Source organism: Labrus mixtus, chromosome 8, assembly GCF_963584025.1.
Source record: "Labrus mixtus chromosome 8, fLabMix1.1, whole genome shotgun sequence".
Lineage (NCBI taxonomy): Eukaryota > Metazoa > Chordata > Actinopteri > Labriformes > Labridae > Labrus > Labrus mixtus.
The window spans coordinates 29,620,085-29,636,144 of NC_083619.1; the positions used below are offsets into that span (position 1 = coordinate 29,620,085).

A 16,060-nucleotide genomic window follows, 5' to 3' on the forward strand; every position below is an offset into this window, starting at 1 on the left:
CCCGTTGAAACATGAATCTGTATTGACATTGGGTCATATATGTAGAAATGTGAAATACATTTTGAAGTTGGTGCCTTCTTGGTCGAGAAAAGGCAGAAAGTGTCTTTTTGGCTCATGTGGATGAAAGACAAATCATCACCAAATCCCAGAATGCACAGCACCGCAGGCCACTCCCACTAAGGTCCTCTATTTACTGACATTTACTTCAACACATAAGACCGTTTCCTCAACTGATTCAGAGATTTCTTCCAGGATTGATCTTGTAAATTCCTGTCAGAAATCAGACTCTATGTCTGTGTCCATAGACAAACAGTGAGAGCACCGACACTACCAGTCCGCCCCAGCTCGAGCCGGCCCCGGCTCCTCGTCCTGTTGTTATGTCTCGGCTGCTGAGCTGGCAGCAGCCGGCGGTTTTGTGTCACGGCGGCCCTGGCGCCCGGCGGCCAGTGCTCGGCGGCTAGCGGCAGCCCTGGCGGCCAGTGGCGGCCAGCGCCAGCGGCTAGCGGTGGCCGCAGCAGCCAAAACTCAAGACCGGCCTGTCGACAGCAGCCATAACTTGTAGAGCCAACCGTACCCGTGTTCGTCTCTCGTTAATCCTGAATTGAATCTGCTGCAGAAATAACAAATTAACCCCGTGGTTACTTCTCTAAATGTGAATGATGTCACTTAATTCTTCAGTTGTAGATCATCAGTTCTGCCTGTTATGAAAAAATCTCTTCACACGAGGGCTGCGGTGATCCAGGGTGGCTCAATAGTGCGTTGTGCTGTTATTTATGAAGCACATTTGTTTGTGAATCAAGAGTCAGAAACTGACCTGCCAGCAATGAATCGGGTGTCAAGATTGTGACAGACAAACACTCCTGCTACGGAGAGCGCCTGGTGCTTAAGTGAAGATACCGTCACAGCAGCAAGTTGTCACCAGATTCACCTCACCTCTGCCTGCAAAAAAGCACAACCGTTTGTTTAAAAAAAAAAAAAACCCTGTACAGTACAGTGTTTCCCCTAGGTTGGAGTTGTAGCAGCGGAGGTGAAGTGGAACAATCTTTTAGTTGCGTGCAATAAAAAAAAAAAAACAGTTGAAAATAATTATTTGAATTTGCTTATTGAAGAATTATCAGTTTGACGTTTTGACCATGTTGTCCTAAATAGATGAAAATAGTCAAGGGAAGCGTTTTGTGAGACATTTATCTGTGTTCAGTGTTATTTAGTCAGTTTGCTGTACAGTCAGAGTAATTTATGTTTGAGTAACACACATGTGAACCAAAAACATGTCGGTTCATCTCCCCTCGATGTGAAACTGAAGCCCCCCCCCCCCAGCAGTCTGTGTGTTTTTGTGACGGGCTGTCACAGTAATCTGAGACGCTGCTGCAGGGTTAACGGACACCGAGAATGAAGGAATGTGGTCCGATCTGTTCGAGTTTCCCACCTGACTGACTGTCTGGGTTTCACCCTGAAAGAGACACAAGATGGATGAACCTCAGGTGGCTCTTCACCTTGGTCCTCACGTATCAGTCTGGTGTAGAGACCAGCGCAGAAATCATCGTACGACAGCGTCCACTTGGGACCTTTGAAAGGCGCGTATCTGGTCGATCGCAAATTGTAATGAAACAAAATCAACTTGACTGCGAACGAGTCGTCTTGCAAATTTTTCGCAATTAGTAGAAAAATAAACACATCGGACTCGGGGTGCAAGGTCACTGCGTAACTATGAATCCAAAAAATGTATCCAGAAAAATCAAACTCGGTGTGTGAAGACCTTAAAGCTGAGAGTACTTTACTTCCTGTGTGCTTTTATTTTGAAATAAAGTAAGGCCCTTCCTGTAGACGGAAGGTTAGGACAGGAAGTTAAGCACAGAAACAGGAAGTGGTTAGGGATCCCAAAGTGAGGTAAAAACAGCTCAAAGGAACGGTAACAAAGGTCAATGTGTGATGTCATAAGGTCAATGTGTGATGTCATAAGGTCAATGTGTGATGTCATCAGGTGGATATTACTGTCTGAGAGTTTGTTAAAGTGAAATGAGACATTCAAAGATGCAGCAGTGTTCTTCTTTTACATCACTGAGACTACAGGGAGACACTGAGGACGAGTATCTACGGAGAGCCTGAAGGGACAAACAGGAGATTAATCACAATAAACTAGTTAATGCTGGCAGCCTTAGTTTAAACATTTTCCTCATGTAAAGGATTTACTGCAAACAATAAGACGTCCTCGCTTTTCATTGCGTAATAAGATCAAGAAAACGTCATGTAAAAGAAACTGATGAAATATTAAAGAGGCTGAATGTAGAACACAAACGCCTCACATAGGACTCACTCTTCATACTCTCCTGCCGTACAAATAAAAACAGTCATATACATTTAAAAAGAAATGTTAAATATCAGGGTTAAATCTTCACGTCTGATTAAAAGGCCTGGACTCGGTTGTTCAGGAGAAAACGTTCGTCTTAACCTCCTCTTCATCCCACAAACACCCCGTTCCTCCTCCTCCTCCTCTTCGCAGCGTCTTCATCACTTATAGATGAGTTAAAGTCATCCCCGTGAACTGAGTGTCCTGCTTTCTCCTCATCCTCGTCCTCCTGCTGCTGCGAGCACAGATCGATGGATTCACACGTCCTCAGGTGTTGTCCGGGTTCTTCAGGGTCCCAGAGTCTCCGGATGGTGAAACAGTTAGAAGTGAAAATACACTGAATACATCAGTTTGTGCTTTTTCTACTTTAAATCCTCCACAGCTATGAAAGATGGTACCGATTGAGGTTGTCAAATTGTCGATACTTTCTCTATACCGCGTGTGTTAAAACAATCTGTACGTGTTCTTTTTGATGATCCAAAGTGTCGCGAAGCTTTGAAAAACTCATTTTCTTTGGACAGTTGTGCAGGAGCGGTTTGAATCCACCAGAACTGAAGTGTTTCTTAATGTTTTTGTGAGTGAGCACGAGTGACTGCAAATTCAGAAAATTTCAAAAAACAAGAAATTACCCGATATTTGATGCCTGTGACTCTTGACTGTGATGCCGTGGTTTTAAAACATGTATCGGTATCTTCAATTTTACTAGAATCAAATTGAAGTTTAAATTCTTTGATCATTACAAACCTAAGATCGAGCATTTCCCAACTAGAGCCCGACCGATAAATCGGCTGGCCAATAATATCGGCTGATATTAGCGTATGAAGTGACTATCGGTATCGGCTAATTTAATCTCAGATATGCGCCGATATTACTCGATGAATCTATCTCTACAGATCCAACATAGACCTAAGAAAGATATCGGCCGATATATATATTTGATTTTTTTCTCTCTCACCGATATTGGCCCCAAAAATTCCATATCCGTCTGGCCCTAGTCACATCATCTTTATTCCGTTGTTTCTCTCAGGACTGTCCTAACAGCCCGTTAGAGATGCTTTGTGAAGCACGGCGTTCTGATCCTGACGCCACATTTCTATTTTCCTTTCTGTCGATCGTCGACACAGACGAGGAGGCACATGATGAGTTAACACGGATTCAAAAACCTGCCCTTAGGGTTAGGTAAAACATGGTCATCCTTAATTTAAACAATCATAACACATTTTTTAAACCTTTCTTTTTTTAAGTGACGTCAATGTTGGTGGCGAGCGCATTGAACTTAACTGTTGGGCCAGTAATGTCGGGCTGGGTATAGTGACAGGACCGGCACAAAGTCAGGATGTGAGAAAGACAGAAAGGACGCGTTTGACCCCTAAAGTAACAAATGTTTTTCTGTTAAGTCCAAAAGCTGATGGTAGTCAGTCAGAGGAGGCGACCGTTAGCCTGGAGGCGAACGCTACTGACCCAACACGCCTGTAATGATTTTATTTAATGACATCTCACCACTCACCTGGCCTCTCAAGGGCCCGGCCATCTCTGTGGTTAATTATGACGTCACACATTATATTTTGGGGCTTTTGCCTTTATTTGATAGGACAGTGGATCCGGGAGGACATCAGGAGAGAGAGGGGAACGCCATGCGGGAAAGGATCCACAGGTTAGATTTGAACCAGAGGGCCGCCCACTTGGCAAACTTTACCCTTCATAAATGGGGCACCACCTTACCGCTAGGCCATCAGCGCCCCGACATCAGACTCTTAACCACGGCCATTTTAGGGAGAACAAAACCAAACAACAGGAGTAAACCTCGGCTGCAGTCGGACTCAAACTCTAGTATGATCTCTCTTCAGTCTTGATTTGTGAATAAACTCACACGAGGTTAATAATGTTAGTTTTGAATTAGCTTTGAATGCTAATTTTGAATTTATTATTTCAGCGTTTTCAGCTTCTCGTTCTGTGTCACGCTCGCCCTGACGTCCCAGTATCCGAGTGTCACTGAGGGGAAAATACATTTCCAATCTGCCAAACCCCCCCACCCAAAAAAGTGATGTCTGCAGCCGGCAGAGCACAGTGTAATCCCTCCGTGGACATGACGATTACCCCCGGTCTATAATCCACCCCCCCCTTACCCACCCTCCTCTGCTGATTTACAGAGAGAGAGAGAGAGAGCGCTGTGAGCTTCAGTTTCTGTTTCCCTTCTCGTTCTTTCAGCTCGATCTGGCCTGATTCCTCTCAGACAAACAGATGGCATCAATCAAATCTTTGCAATTTAATAAATCAGCATTCAGCCCCCAGAAGATTTGGACGTTACTCTGCTAATTGCAGCGTGTCCCAACAACTTGCCAGGATTTATTAAAATTAAAGGTCAGGAGCAATTTACGCTGATAAAGGGATCTCTATTAGACTACAAAAAACACTCCGGCCCATCAAAATTTGAATGAAGGCCGCTCTCACATACAGGCTCCTCGGATTTTAGTGTTGAAATAGTTTATGGATTTAAAATACGGAGAAAAAGTTCCACAGCACAAAAGTAAAGACAATCTACAACATCTGTCCAAGAAAGATAGAACAAAGCTCGTATGCCTGCAGGTCTTGAAGCTGGTTTGCATACTGTCTTACAAAACAAGATCAAATTTGTGATTTATTATGAACTCTATTTAAAAGCCAGTCTCATATAGAACCTGACCGATTTGTCAGCCAGCCGATAATATCGGCCAATATCAGAATATCCAGTGACTATCGGTATCGGCTATTTTTATGGCAGATATGCGCCGATATTACTAGATTTATTCACCATTTCATTTTTAAATCTATCTCTCACTACAGATCGAAGATAGATCTAAGAAAGATATCAGCCGATATATCGGTATCAGCTTTTTTCCTCACCCTAATATCGGTATTGGTATCGGCCCCAAAAGTCCCATATCAGTCGGGCCCTAGTCTTGTATTGACGCCTGTCCTAAATGAAGGGTAATTTCATAGACTGAAGTAAGGCTTTCAATAGAAGTGTTACGGCATGTGTTTCCTGAATTAATGGTGACATCATGAAATATGTTGCTTTGTCCGACCCTAGGTCTCTAACATCTCAGACTATGTTATTTAACCCAATAAAAAAAAAGACGGCAGCAGCCTACGCTCACTTTCAGAAAGAACTGAGAGTTAGTGTGTGCACATTCTAACTAACGGTTAAGATAATGGATGGGTGGATATTGATTTTACTGACTAAACACATTTTTTGCATCGATGGCTTCTCAACTGGTTTTACAAATTGTTTGTGTCTAAAAGAACTGGCAAAAAAAAATTCTGTTTATATTTTAAAAGTCTTAAAAAACATTCTTCTGTTTTCTTAGTAGCAGAGTTTTAATCTTTGTTTGAAGTAGATTGTCTCCCCCTGGACGCTCTGGGTGTGGTACACATGTTGTATAATGTTGATGTTTTTTCCATGAGTGCTCCTCCTGTGATAGCAGCAGTTTAAATAGGTGTGGTCTTTAATTAGACTAAACAACAGACGCTGTTGTGTCAGACGCAGCAGTCTAACTGGTTAATACGATCACCGTGCTCTCACAGAAAGGACTCTGTCTTTAATTTGATTTAATATCTGAAGGTTAAAAATAGACTGAAGGAAAGACCCCATCGCAGTTCTGACATCTTTCAGTTTGCTCTTGTTCAGTGTGTGAATGTGGAGAGAAGCTATCTGCCCCTCTGACTCTGCACAGAGCTGCACTCTCACACTGATGGAGCTCAGGTCTGTCCACATGAAGACGATGAACTTTATCAAGGGGACACACTCTGTAAATGTAATACGAGATAACACCTTAAAACAAAACTTCCTCCCTCAATGTAGCAAGAAAGTACGGAAAAAAATAAAACTTTTCAAGACTCGAGACTGTCACCATGGGTACGCTGACAGCCCAGGACTGATTTAAGTTATATTACTAATAGTCATGTCAAAGTCATATTTAAAGACTCACACAGAGGTGGAATAGTTTTCCTGATCACTGAAAAGTTTACTCCTGAAATGTCTTACAAAGATAGCGGTGCAGTTACCACCAACATGCCACAAACAGTTTTTGCTTTACTCTAACTGTGTGTCTGTTATAGCGAGTGTTTTTAAATTAGACACTTCCTTTGCGATTGGGCCAATTTGCATAAGAATGGAACAGTTTTTTAACCGAATGACTGTGTAAGGAATGATTTAAATATGTGCAAACAGCTTCAGCGCAGTTTGCTCTGCGGCGCAGCTAGGGGAGCATTTGACCATTTATCATTTAACCATTTATTATTTAATAATTTATTTTAAGTCATACAGAGGTGGAATTGTTCTCCTGATTAGTTTGACTGAGACATTTCTTAAAAACACAGCGGCGCAGTTACCACCAACTTTCATCAGATGCTATTTTTTTTTTAAGTCAAGCTGTGCGTCGCCGTGTTTTTTATTGTACACTTTTGGCAATGATTTGCATAGGAAGGTGGCAAATGGCTACTACATTTTTTTTTACACACAAATCGCATAAACGCCCAGAGACGCTGATTGTTCCCGTAACCACTCCGCAGCGCAGATGTTTGCGTGTTTTTTGACTCATTTGCACAGGTCGCGCAATCCTTTTTTGTGAATCTGGTCCTAAATATATCAACAACCAGTGTTGTAGTGCAGGGTATATGCAGGTAATCTACAATTCTACAATTCACTTAGCAGACGCTTTTATCCAAAGCGACGTACATCAGAGAGTAAGAACAACACAAGCAAGGATCTAGAAAAAAGGGAACAATGTGAGTAAGAGCAAACGATCAGCTTTGAGTCTGATTGGACACACAGGTGCTGACAGGAAGTGACCAGAGGCAAAGCACAACATTGAGGGCAGTTCTTGAGAGCTCTAATCAGTATAGAAACCATCTTATAAGTCGTCGTTATCAAACAAAAACCATCGTCATTACCATCATCATCATCAATAATATGGAGACCATCATCATTAAGTTAGTAGGTATTCATGAAAGAGCTGGGTCTTTAGCTTTTTCTTAAAGGTGCAGAGGGACTCTGGTATATGGAGAATACCCACTTCTTTTTCAGTGTCCATGGGGTATACCAACTTCTAAATCTCCTCTGATTCACCCCAGTGATTGATTGACAATAATCAGTAGTATGCTGAAATTAGTTTTCCTTGGATGGTGAAGCAATGACCCACCCTCCTCTGTCTCTAACTGGTTAATAAACACTGACTACATATGTCTGAGTAGTCTTACATGTCACTGTTTATAACATATTTATCCTCTGCTGGACGGGACACTTAAAAACAAACTTTTGGGGTAAAAATGAGGAGTATACCCACTTTTCTTTAGGAATTACACTACTGTCAACACACCTCAGACATGTTCAGCTTCCCTTTCCCTGACCTCTGCTTCCTGAAACATTTGAGGGTCTAAAACATGTTTCAGCTGAAGCAGCCTACAGCCGGCTCTGCTGTCGAACATGAACCTCTTGCTCTGGAAACAGACTGCTGCTGCTTTCACTGTAAAACGATCCCTTTAACAGTCTCCCACAATTCCACAGAGGTCCCTTTTTATTGGACATCAATACGGGGCTGTGTTTAATGCCGTCTCCTGAGGACGCTCACGCTAACCTGCCGACCGCAGACTCTCCTCTTACTGCCTCTTCACGCTGCCAGGAGAAACCAGTTTGTTTAGTTTGTCTTCTTAACAGCATTTAATACTAAAACAGATATATTCACTTCAATCTAAATCCAAACAACGTGTGACTCAGGAATCTTTAATCCTGCGGTTGGAGGATAGTCTAAAAAGTGTCTGCTCATCCCCGTATTCTTTCTTTATCACATCGCCCGTATGTTATTCTGAATGTAGCATTCTCCGTGCTGTTACAGACGGCCTGGCTCTCAAACTGATGTTTCAGACTTTTATTTGAAGTTCCTTTCTTTCCGTTTTTAATGGAAACACCGTAAGAACTAAAAGAGAGTAATAAAGAAAATATTACTAAAGTGTATAACTACACAACCTTTAAATGTTATTATGTGTCAAATTATGACCTTAATATTGTTATTTGAAACATTATGAGTGAATATGAATTCAACCTTATGCACACACACACACACACACACGTTAACCTGATCAAATTACGGTTCCAAGATGCAGCATCTTTGCTAACCAACACACATTCTAAAACTTAATAAAACTACAAAATGCGACTTTTAAGTAACTTCTTATCAAAGCTCGTGCCTCAGACATCGGGGTGCTTAATAAAAGAAATGAATGTAATATTTAACGTTTTCAAACACATGTAAGCAGGTTTTACTGCGTCCCTGCAACGTTACTTTTTCCCTTCACTTCCTGTACTTTTCCTTTCAAAATAAGAGCATCCATCTTTTTTGATGTAACTAACAGGAAGTTATCACAAAACCTTAAGAAATACATTTCAAATTAAAATACACACTAACAACAGACTACTGGGTCATTTACACTTCATACAGACTGCCTTCAGTTGTCGTACGCCCCGTGTCCATCTAGGAGTGCCAGCAGCTTTTTTCAAATGTTTTTAAACAGGAGAGCAGCAGCAGGTGGCCGATCGTAGAAAATGTATTTTTTCCTATGCCTTTTGGTGCGGCCGCTCCGAGCGCTTTGAGTTAAAAATGTTCAACTTTTCAGAAAGGCGCTGTAGACGTCACCGCCGGCTCTCTTTTCCTCGTAGTTTTGCCGCCTACAGATCGTGTCTTGTACCCTCATCCTCTCTCGCTCCGTGTCTGATCGGGAAATAAACATGAAGTAAAAAGTAACGGAGCAGTGTCGCTCATACAGCGGCCGTTGTCAACAGACTGTTGTCATGGAGACAGGATGGACGTGCAGCGCTTTTCTTTTCATTCAAACTCTTCTGAGCGCACAGTCAGCGCTTTTCTGCCCAGAAAAAAATGCTAGGTGGACACGGGGCCTTAACCGATGGAAACTGAGTTTAATGTTTTATGTAATAAATGCTGCAAGACGGGTAGCTAGCAAATAAGGCTACTAGCAGTAAACGTACGCACTAAAGGGATGTGAAATCAGCTCATGTTTCAAACTGTGCAGCTGAATAATCATACCGTCCATATTTCTGTTTTATTACGATCAGTCAGGAGGATGTTGTTGGATGTTATTTCTCCTCTTCGCTTTAAGACGTCTTTATTTCACACGTTCACATTGTGAACCTCGGGCCCGGCGCAGGCTGACCCTAACTGACCTTCATCTCCTCTAATCCCTTTAGATACTCGCCTCAGCAGACGCTCTAAGACTTCTTATATTCAGAAACAACAATAACAATCTCTCACTGTGTGTGTGTGTGTGTGTGTGTGTGTTTCATTTTGAGGTTTCAGTCTTTTCTCTCTCATGTTGGGTCTCTGTAAATGTTGAAACATAGACGGTCTGAACCTTCCTTCAGCTCAGCTCTTTCACAGTAAAAGCCCGACACGCCTCAGTAGCAGAGCCTCGCTGCTCCAGTAACTCCTCGCCGTAATCTCCGGCGTTCACTCAGACAGCGGACAGGTGACACGGTCAAAAGATCAAACTCTCATTTTGTAGATCTGCTGTGTTTCACTGAGCAGATTATTTCCCACTACATCCTGTAATAAAACCGCCGGCTGCATGGAAATCATTTTGAGACATCAAATCGAAAAGACGGAATCAAATCAGTGAAGATAAAAGACCCAAACAAAGATTTTCACTGATCCCATCAAATGTTACGTAATGGCCTTTTGGTGGCTGGAAATAGCTCCGAATATGAACGTAGTACAGAAGCTGGTCTAAAAATAAAGTTGCTCCACTCTTCAAACAGGAATCATTGTTTGTCTCTCTCTTCAGAAAAAGTCGACTAATTCAGCCTCAAATCTGTTGTCGTGATGAAATGTAGTCCACACATTCATGTTCCCCTCAGGATAAACTTTAAGGACATGCTAAATGTACCCGAGCTTGTTTAGTTATTTTTTTAGTCTTTTACACCGCAGGTCACACCTTCACATTCACACAGTGATGGTAGAGGCTGCTGAGTAAAGAAGAGCCCGACCGATTTGTCAGCTGGCCGATAACTTGGCCGATATCAGCATATCAAGATGGCTATCGGTATCGGCTAATTTAATCACAGATATGAGCCGATATTACTCGATTTATTGACCAGTCAAACAGCATTTCATTTGAGTTTCTTTGTATCACACTAGCAGTTCTCTTTAACCAGCAGAGGGCGCTATTTGGATTACAACAAGCATCATCACTCTGCAGAGTGTCAAGCGGTGATGCACGTACATGCTCAGTTATTTTCCAGCTGAGTGACCATCTCGTCTTCAAGTGTTTGATAACTGAGGGATCAACACAATACATGTTTATCTTTATCACTACAGATCGAACAAAGATCTTAGAACAATATCGGCCGATATATCGGTATTGGTTGTTTTTTTTCTCCCCAGTATCGACATTTGTATCGACTCCAAAAATCCGATATCGGTCAGGCCCTAATGTTAAGTGTCCATCAGTATTAACTCATCCATTCATACACATTCACACAGCAACTTGGGGTTAAGTGTCTTGCCTAACGACACATCAGACATGCGGCTGCAGGAGCTGGGGATCGAACCCATGACCTTCCTCTTGAGACAACCGACGTTACAGCCTGTTTCAATGCTGCAGGATGAACTGGCGGGTGGGGGTCGTCGGTGTTGAGTTGCTGATCTTGACAGTTTGTGAGAAAACATCTGTGTCGGCCGGCGGTCAGCTGCTGCGACGAGCCAAAGAAAGCCTCGGTTATTTTAGATCTCTGCGAGGCCTCCGCAGAATTGTGCGTCCAAAAATAAAAACACATTTTGGATGTGACCGCTGGGCTCGGAAGGCTTTTTATAAATACTGGCCTCGCTTACAGGGACTGAAGTCTGGAGTGCAGAGACAGGATTAAGATATTTAACTACAAGCAGAATGTCTCATCGTTGGAGGCAAACTCGATGTGTTTACCTCTCTGACGATGAGCGCTGCTTAGATTACTGCCACCAAATCAGACTCTTATGACTATTTGACCTTTTACCTCCTCGCTTACAACTGCACTATAATAACATATGAAAAGCACTATTTAAAGGTTTTAATTGAAATGCATTGAATGTCTTAATCTTGTTTTTTCTTTTAGCATTTTGGTGACTTGATAATCGACAAATTCCACTTTGAATTATTTAAAAATAAAATTAAAATTAAAATTCAATAATCTGAATTCCCGTCAGAGTGAGACATCTTTACTCTCTTTCTCTCTTTATTAAAACGTTCCTCTTCCTCTCTTGTCGTTTCAGATATCCAGGAATTTTACGAAGTGACCTTATTGGACAGTCAGAGATGGACGGAGTCTTCCAAGGCGGCAGACCCCATGACGCCCGTCAACCTGTGGGACTTCTCCAGCCTTCAAAGCACAACGGTGACCTCGGATACTCTGCCCAGCCTTAGCACCAGCATCGAGGTAAGAGCACATCACGACACGAGACACGACGGCCAATCACAGCGCAGATCACAGCAGAGTCATTGATGTCCGTGGTTCAGTCTCTTTAAGGGGCGTGGACACGACATCGTTTTTGATTTTGATAAGGGGGAATAAATACCTTCAAATGTTATCCTGCTCCGCTTTCAACATGTGCTGTTCGTTTTTTTTGTTGAACATTGCTGTTGTCATTTTATTGCTTTTATTGTTTACCGTAAAATCCTGTCGCAGTCGCAATCTGTTTTTGAAGTTCTCTCAGAGAGAAAAAAAGTTTAAACTGTCTTCCTGCACGGCGATTTCTATCGTGTTCAGTGAAGTCTACAACGGTCAGTTTGTGAGCAGCTGTGTCGCTCTTTTAGCTCCGTCTGTTTTCACTGTTGTGAGGCACAGACTCCTAGCTTGCGAGCGCTGGTCACTCGACAAGATTTATTTATGGAACAGTAAACCCCTGTTTTCTGTAAATGCACGATTATGACCTTGTTTCTATCAGGATCGAGTGCAACTCTCTTTTTCTTTCCAATATTATCTTCTGTCGAGAAAACCTGCTGAGAGCGCACAGACGTTCCTGGTAAACACAAATATCTGCGAGCCAGCTTGGAGAGTTGCTGGTTTGTAGTGACCCTGTGTCTCTACACCAAGGCAGTGAGCAATCGACCTCAGGTAAATTTGCACCTCCTGAATGGCGCCCCTGTCTTCATTTACTGAGGTCAAGAAAGCATGCAATGGTCAAGTTAGGCTGAGAGCGCCCTCTGCTGGATCAAACTACAAACTACTTCAAACGGCCTGATGCGATGATAGACTGTAAATCTTTCATTGGAATGCCTCATTACAGTTTGAATGTGAACTTTTTCCCCCCAGGTTAGAATTAATGTTTGAATCTAGACTAATAATCAACAGTCCTAGATCAAGACTCACTTCATCAACATCAATAATCAAAAAGTCTGATCAGCTCAGACTGATGACCGGTGGACAGAACCGACCGATCTTCCAACGACTTTCTGTTTCTGCTGCTGTGTTGACTTATCCCCTCTGCCTCTTCACTGCCCCCTACTGTTCATGTTCGCGCTACATCTGGTAACCACAAGTTAATTCTCAAAGACGTGCACAGCTAATGTGTCAAACAAACGCAGGGGAAGTGAATCCTTACCTTTTAGAGTTCCTTACAGCCGGGCGTGGACTGATCTATTCCAGGTCGACTTAGACCCTACGTGTGGACGAGACCTAAAGGATGCTCCTCAGCTGAAACAGAGATCTCTTGTGGACGTACTTTACCATTAATTCTTATCCTGAGGGGCTTATTATTTCACATTTAAACCCTAAATGATCCCGTGCTCCAACACAAAGGGAATATTTCTCTTCACGTTTCGTCTGAACTTGGACTCAGAAAGTAAACTGTGTCTCGGTTATGTCAACTCTTTAAAGTTTCCCTCCGTCCAAATTTATCTTACTCTGTTTGATGCGGACGTTAAAAATAGAAAACGTTTAAAAATAGATCACACCTTTTCTAAGCGCAGCAGGAGGAGGGTGACTGACGGAGCTGCAGTCTGTTTGCTGCTGCGTCAGCCTCCGTCCTGTGTGAGGGACGAGTTTTAAATGTTTTATTTTGAAACTTTTTTTTCTGTTAATTTCATCCGCTGCTGCTCAATTTTCTCCTTTTGCTCGTGTTTCTGTTGGTTTTCTGTCTGATCATGTTGTTTTTTGGCTATTAATGCCTTTTATTGTAGAGATAGGATAGTGGATAGAGTCGGAAATCAGGGAGAGAGAGTGGGGAACGGAGCCACAGGTCGCACTCGAAGCCTGGGCCGCCCGCCTGGAGGACCACAGCCTCCGTACAAAGGGTGGGCACGTTAACCACTACGCTTCCGGCGCCCCTTGTTGGCGCTTTCCTTTGGAATCCAGAAACTTCAGATGTTGTTGAAATAGTAAAAGGAGAAGTTTGTTTCCTCTTTTTTCTTAACCTGCCGGATATATTAATACGATGAAAGAGGCAGGAATCAGACTCGATTTAAAGAAGCAGAGCAAATTAAAAACTTGAATTAAAGAAACAAAAAAAGTAAACATTTAAGGATGATTTAAAGGAGCAGTATGTATCTCTGACACCTAGTGTTTAAAATGGGTACTGCAGTCTAAATTCTAAACATCGTAGAGAGCTGTCTCCCCCCCCCCCCCCCCCCCCTCTCTAGAGTCCATGCTCACACAGGTCACCATGTGGTGGACACTGAAGCTTCAGTGTTTATCCAGCTCTGCATTTGACCTGATAACTGCTCTCATATCTGACAAACCGAGGGGCGTCCAAAACGGCCGTGAGGGGGCGTGTATTAAAAGCGTCTACCTTCTCTGGTCCAAACAAATCCAGAGCATTCAGGAGCAGAATTAGAAGTTAGAAGGAGGACATACTGACTGCTGCGTTGTTGTCAGAGAAGCCAGCACTTCAACATGTTTCCTTAATGATCAGATAGTAAGATACCTTTATCATTTCACTCTCTACACAGCTCACTGATTGGATAAACTCATGAGTCTCTCATTGTAATCCCATGTTGTCCTCACAGGTTATGGGATTATGATTATTGGAATATAATTGTTTCCTTTTCCTGATATGAGATCGAGTGAATGTTTGAATCGACCGTTACCAGCTGGCGTCTGAGCGCCCTCCTCACATCTGGATATCTGACGATATAATCCTGATTTATTGTCTGAGGGACACAGAGGATCGAAAGAGACTCAGAATATGGTTATTTATTTTGATATTATTAGGTTTAGCTTTACGTTCAGTCCACCTGTCTTTACATCCTGTTTTATGTCGAGTTCTCACAAATATATGACTGAACGATGGCCTCACTCTTCTCCTTCACATCTGTCTTATGATATTCATGTTCTCTTTAAACATTCTGCTGTGACTAACTCCGCCCGTCTGGCACGTAAACAGACTGAAATCAAACCTCAGCATATGTGCCCCCCCCCTCTCTCTCTCTCTCCTGTTTGCATTGAACTCCCTCTCTCTCTTTCCTCTCTCTCTCTGATTGTAAACAAACATGGTCGTGCTCGTAGGACTCACCACTCCTTAACGAAATCCTGCACACGTTGGCGCAGGCGCAACACCCGCCCGGCTCTGACGGACAAGTAAGTACTGGACTGCCTGCTGTTTTGGTGGGAGGGGGTGTCGGTGTCCTCCACCTCTCGCCGCATGTCCCATCCAGTCCTCATGTGCTTGGGACCATCGTATGGGGGGATGGGGGGATGGGGGGGGGCCTTCTGGGTCCAGGGTCAGGATGACCTCAAGGTGTCGCTGTAGTTCGCTCGTGTAATCGTGCTGTGGCTGAGTTTCTGTTCTCCAGCTGCTCCTCGATGTTCAGCGCCATTCACTCTCCAAGCAGCGGTGAAAAAACAAACGCCGCAGCAGGAAGTGAGAGGAAACACAGCGACACGTTGAGGTGGTTTACGCTGGGTTCAGGTGTCATGGGTCATTGTGCTTCATCCATTTTGGCTCATGTTGTCGGCTCTGCTCAGTACACCTCCTGTCCTCACGGCTGCAGACGAGCTGTTGGAGCTCCCAATGCTTTAAGCTCCGCCTCCTCCATGTTAACACACTACACATAAACGCCTTAAACAGAGTTTCTGAAAATCTTCACCATCGAAGGAGTTTTACAAAAGAAGCGTTTTTCAGTTGCCTAAACCGTTAAACGGCCGAAGCGCACCGTCTACGTCTGGACGAGGGATGCAACAATACTGTCAGCCCACGGAAAAATACGTACCGCCGTTTTTTTAGGTCATGGTTTTTAGTTCGGTTCTGACGGCCTAGGCTCTCTTTATTTTACTTTTAAGCAAAAGAAAACAAACTGTTTCCATTTATAGACACTCCTGGTGTTTGGTGTAAAGTCTCAGTGAAGGCGGCGTTTAATTAGTGCCACGTAGAAATGTACAAATAAGACATTTCAGTTATGTATGTTAGCTTTGTATGTTAGCTTTGTCTCAAACGCTGTTTCTCCGTTCACTCTCACCCCGTCTGCATCATGCTGATGTCTGAGTGACGGCCTGCTAACGTTACAGCCAGCTAACGTGACAGCCAGCTAACGTGACGGCCTGCTAACGTGACAGCCAGCTAACGTGACAGCCAGCTAACGTGACTGCCAGCTAACGTGACTGCCAGCTAACGTGACTGCCAGCTAACGTGACGGCCTGCTAACGTGACGGCCTGCTAACGTGACGGCCAGCTAACGTGACGGCCTGCTAACGTG

The 16,060-nt window shown here is 43.3% G+C and overlaps 1 protein-coding gene across 16 annotated transcripts in view; it reads left to right on the top strand.

The window, feature by feature from the left end:
* Positions 1–16,060, top strand: part of LOC132978393 (disks large homolog 1-like) — a 93,679-nt gene that overhangs the window by 7,758 nt on the left and 69,861 nt on the right. For 9 of the 16 annotated variants that reach the window (XM_061043566.1, XM_061043568.1, XM_061043574.1 and 6 more), the window contains exons 3-4: positions 11,644–11,807; positions 14,874–14,945. In XM_061043566.1, coding sequence (XP_060899549.1) covers positions 11,644–11,807; positions 14,874–14,945 — 236 coding nt within the window. The remainder of the gene's footprint in view (positions 1–11,643; positions 11,808–14,873; positions 14,946–16,060) is intronic. The other 7 variants (XM_061043571.1, XM_061043576.1, XM_061043577.1 and 4 more) reach the window with 1 other exon arrangement.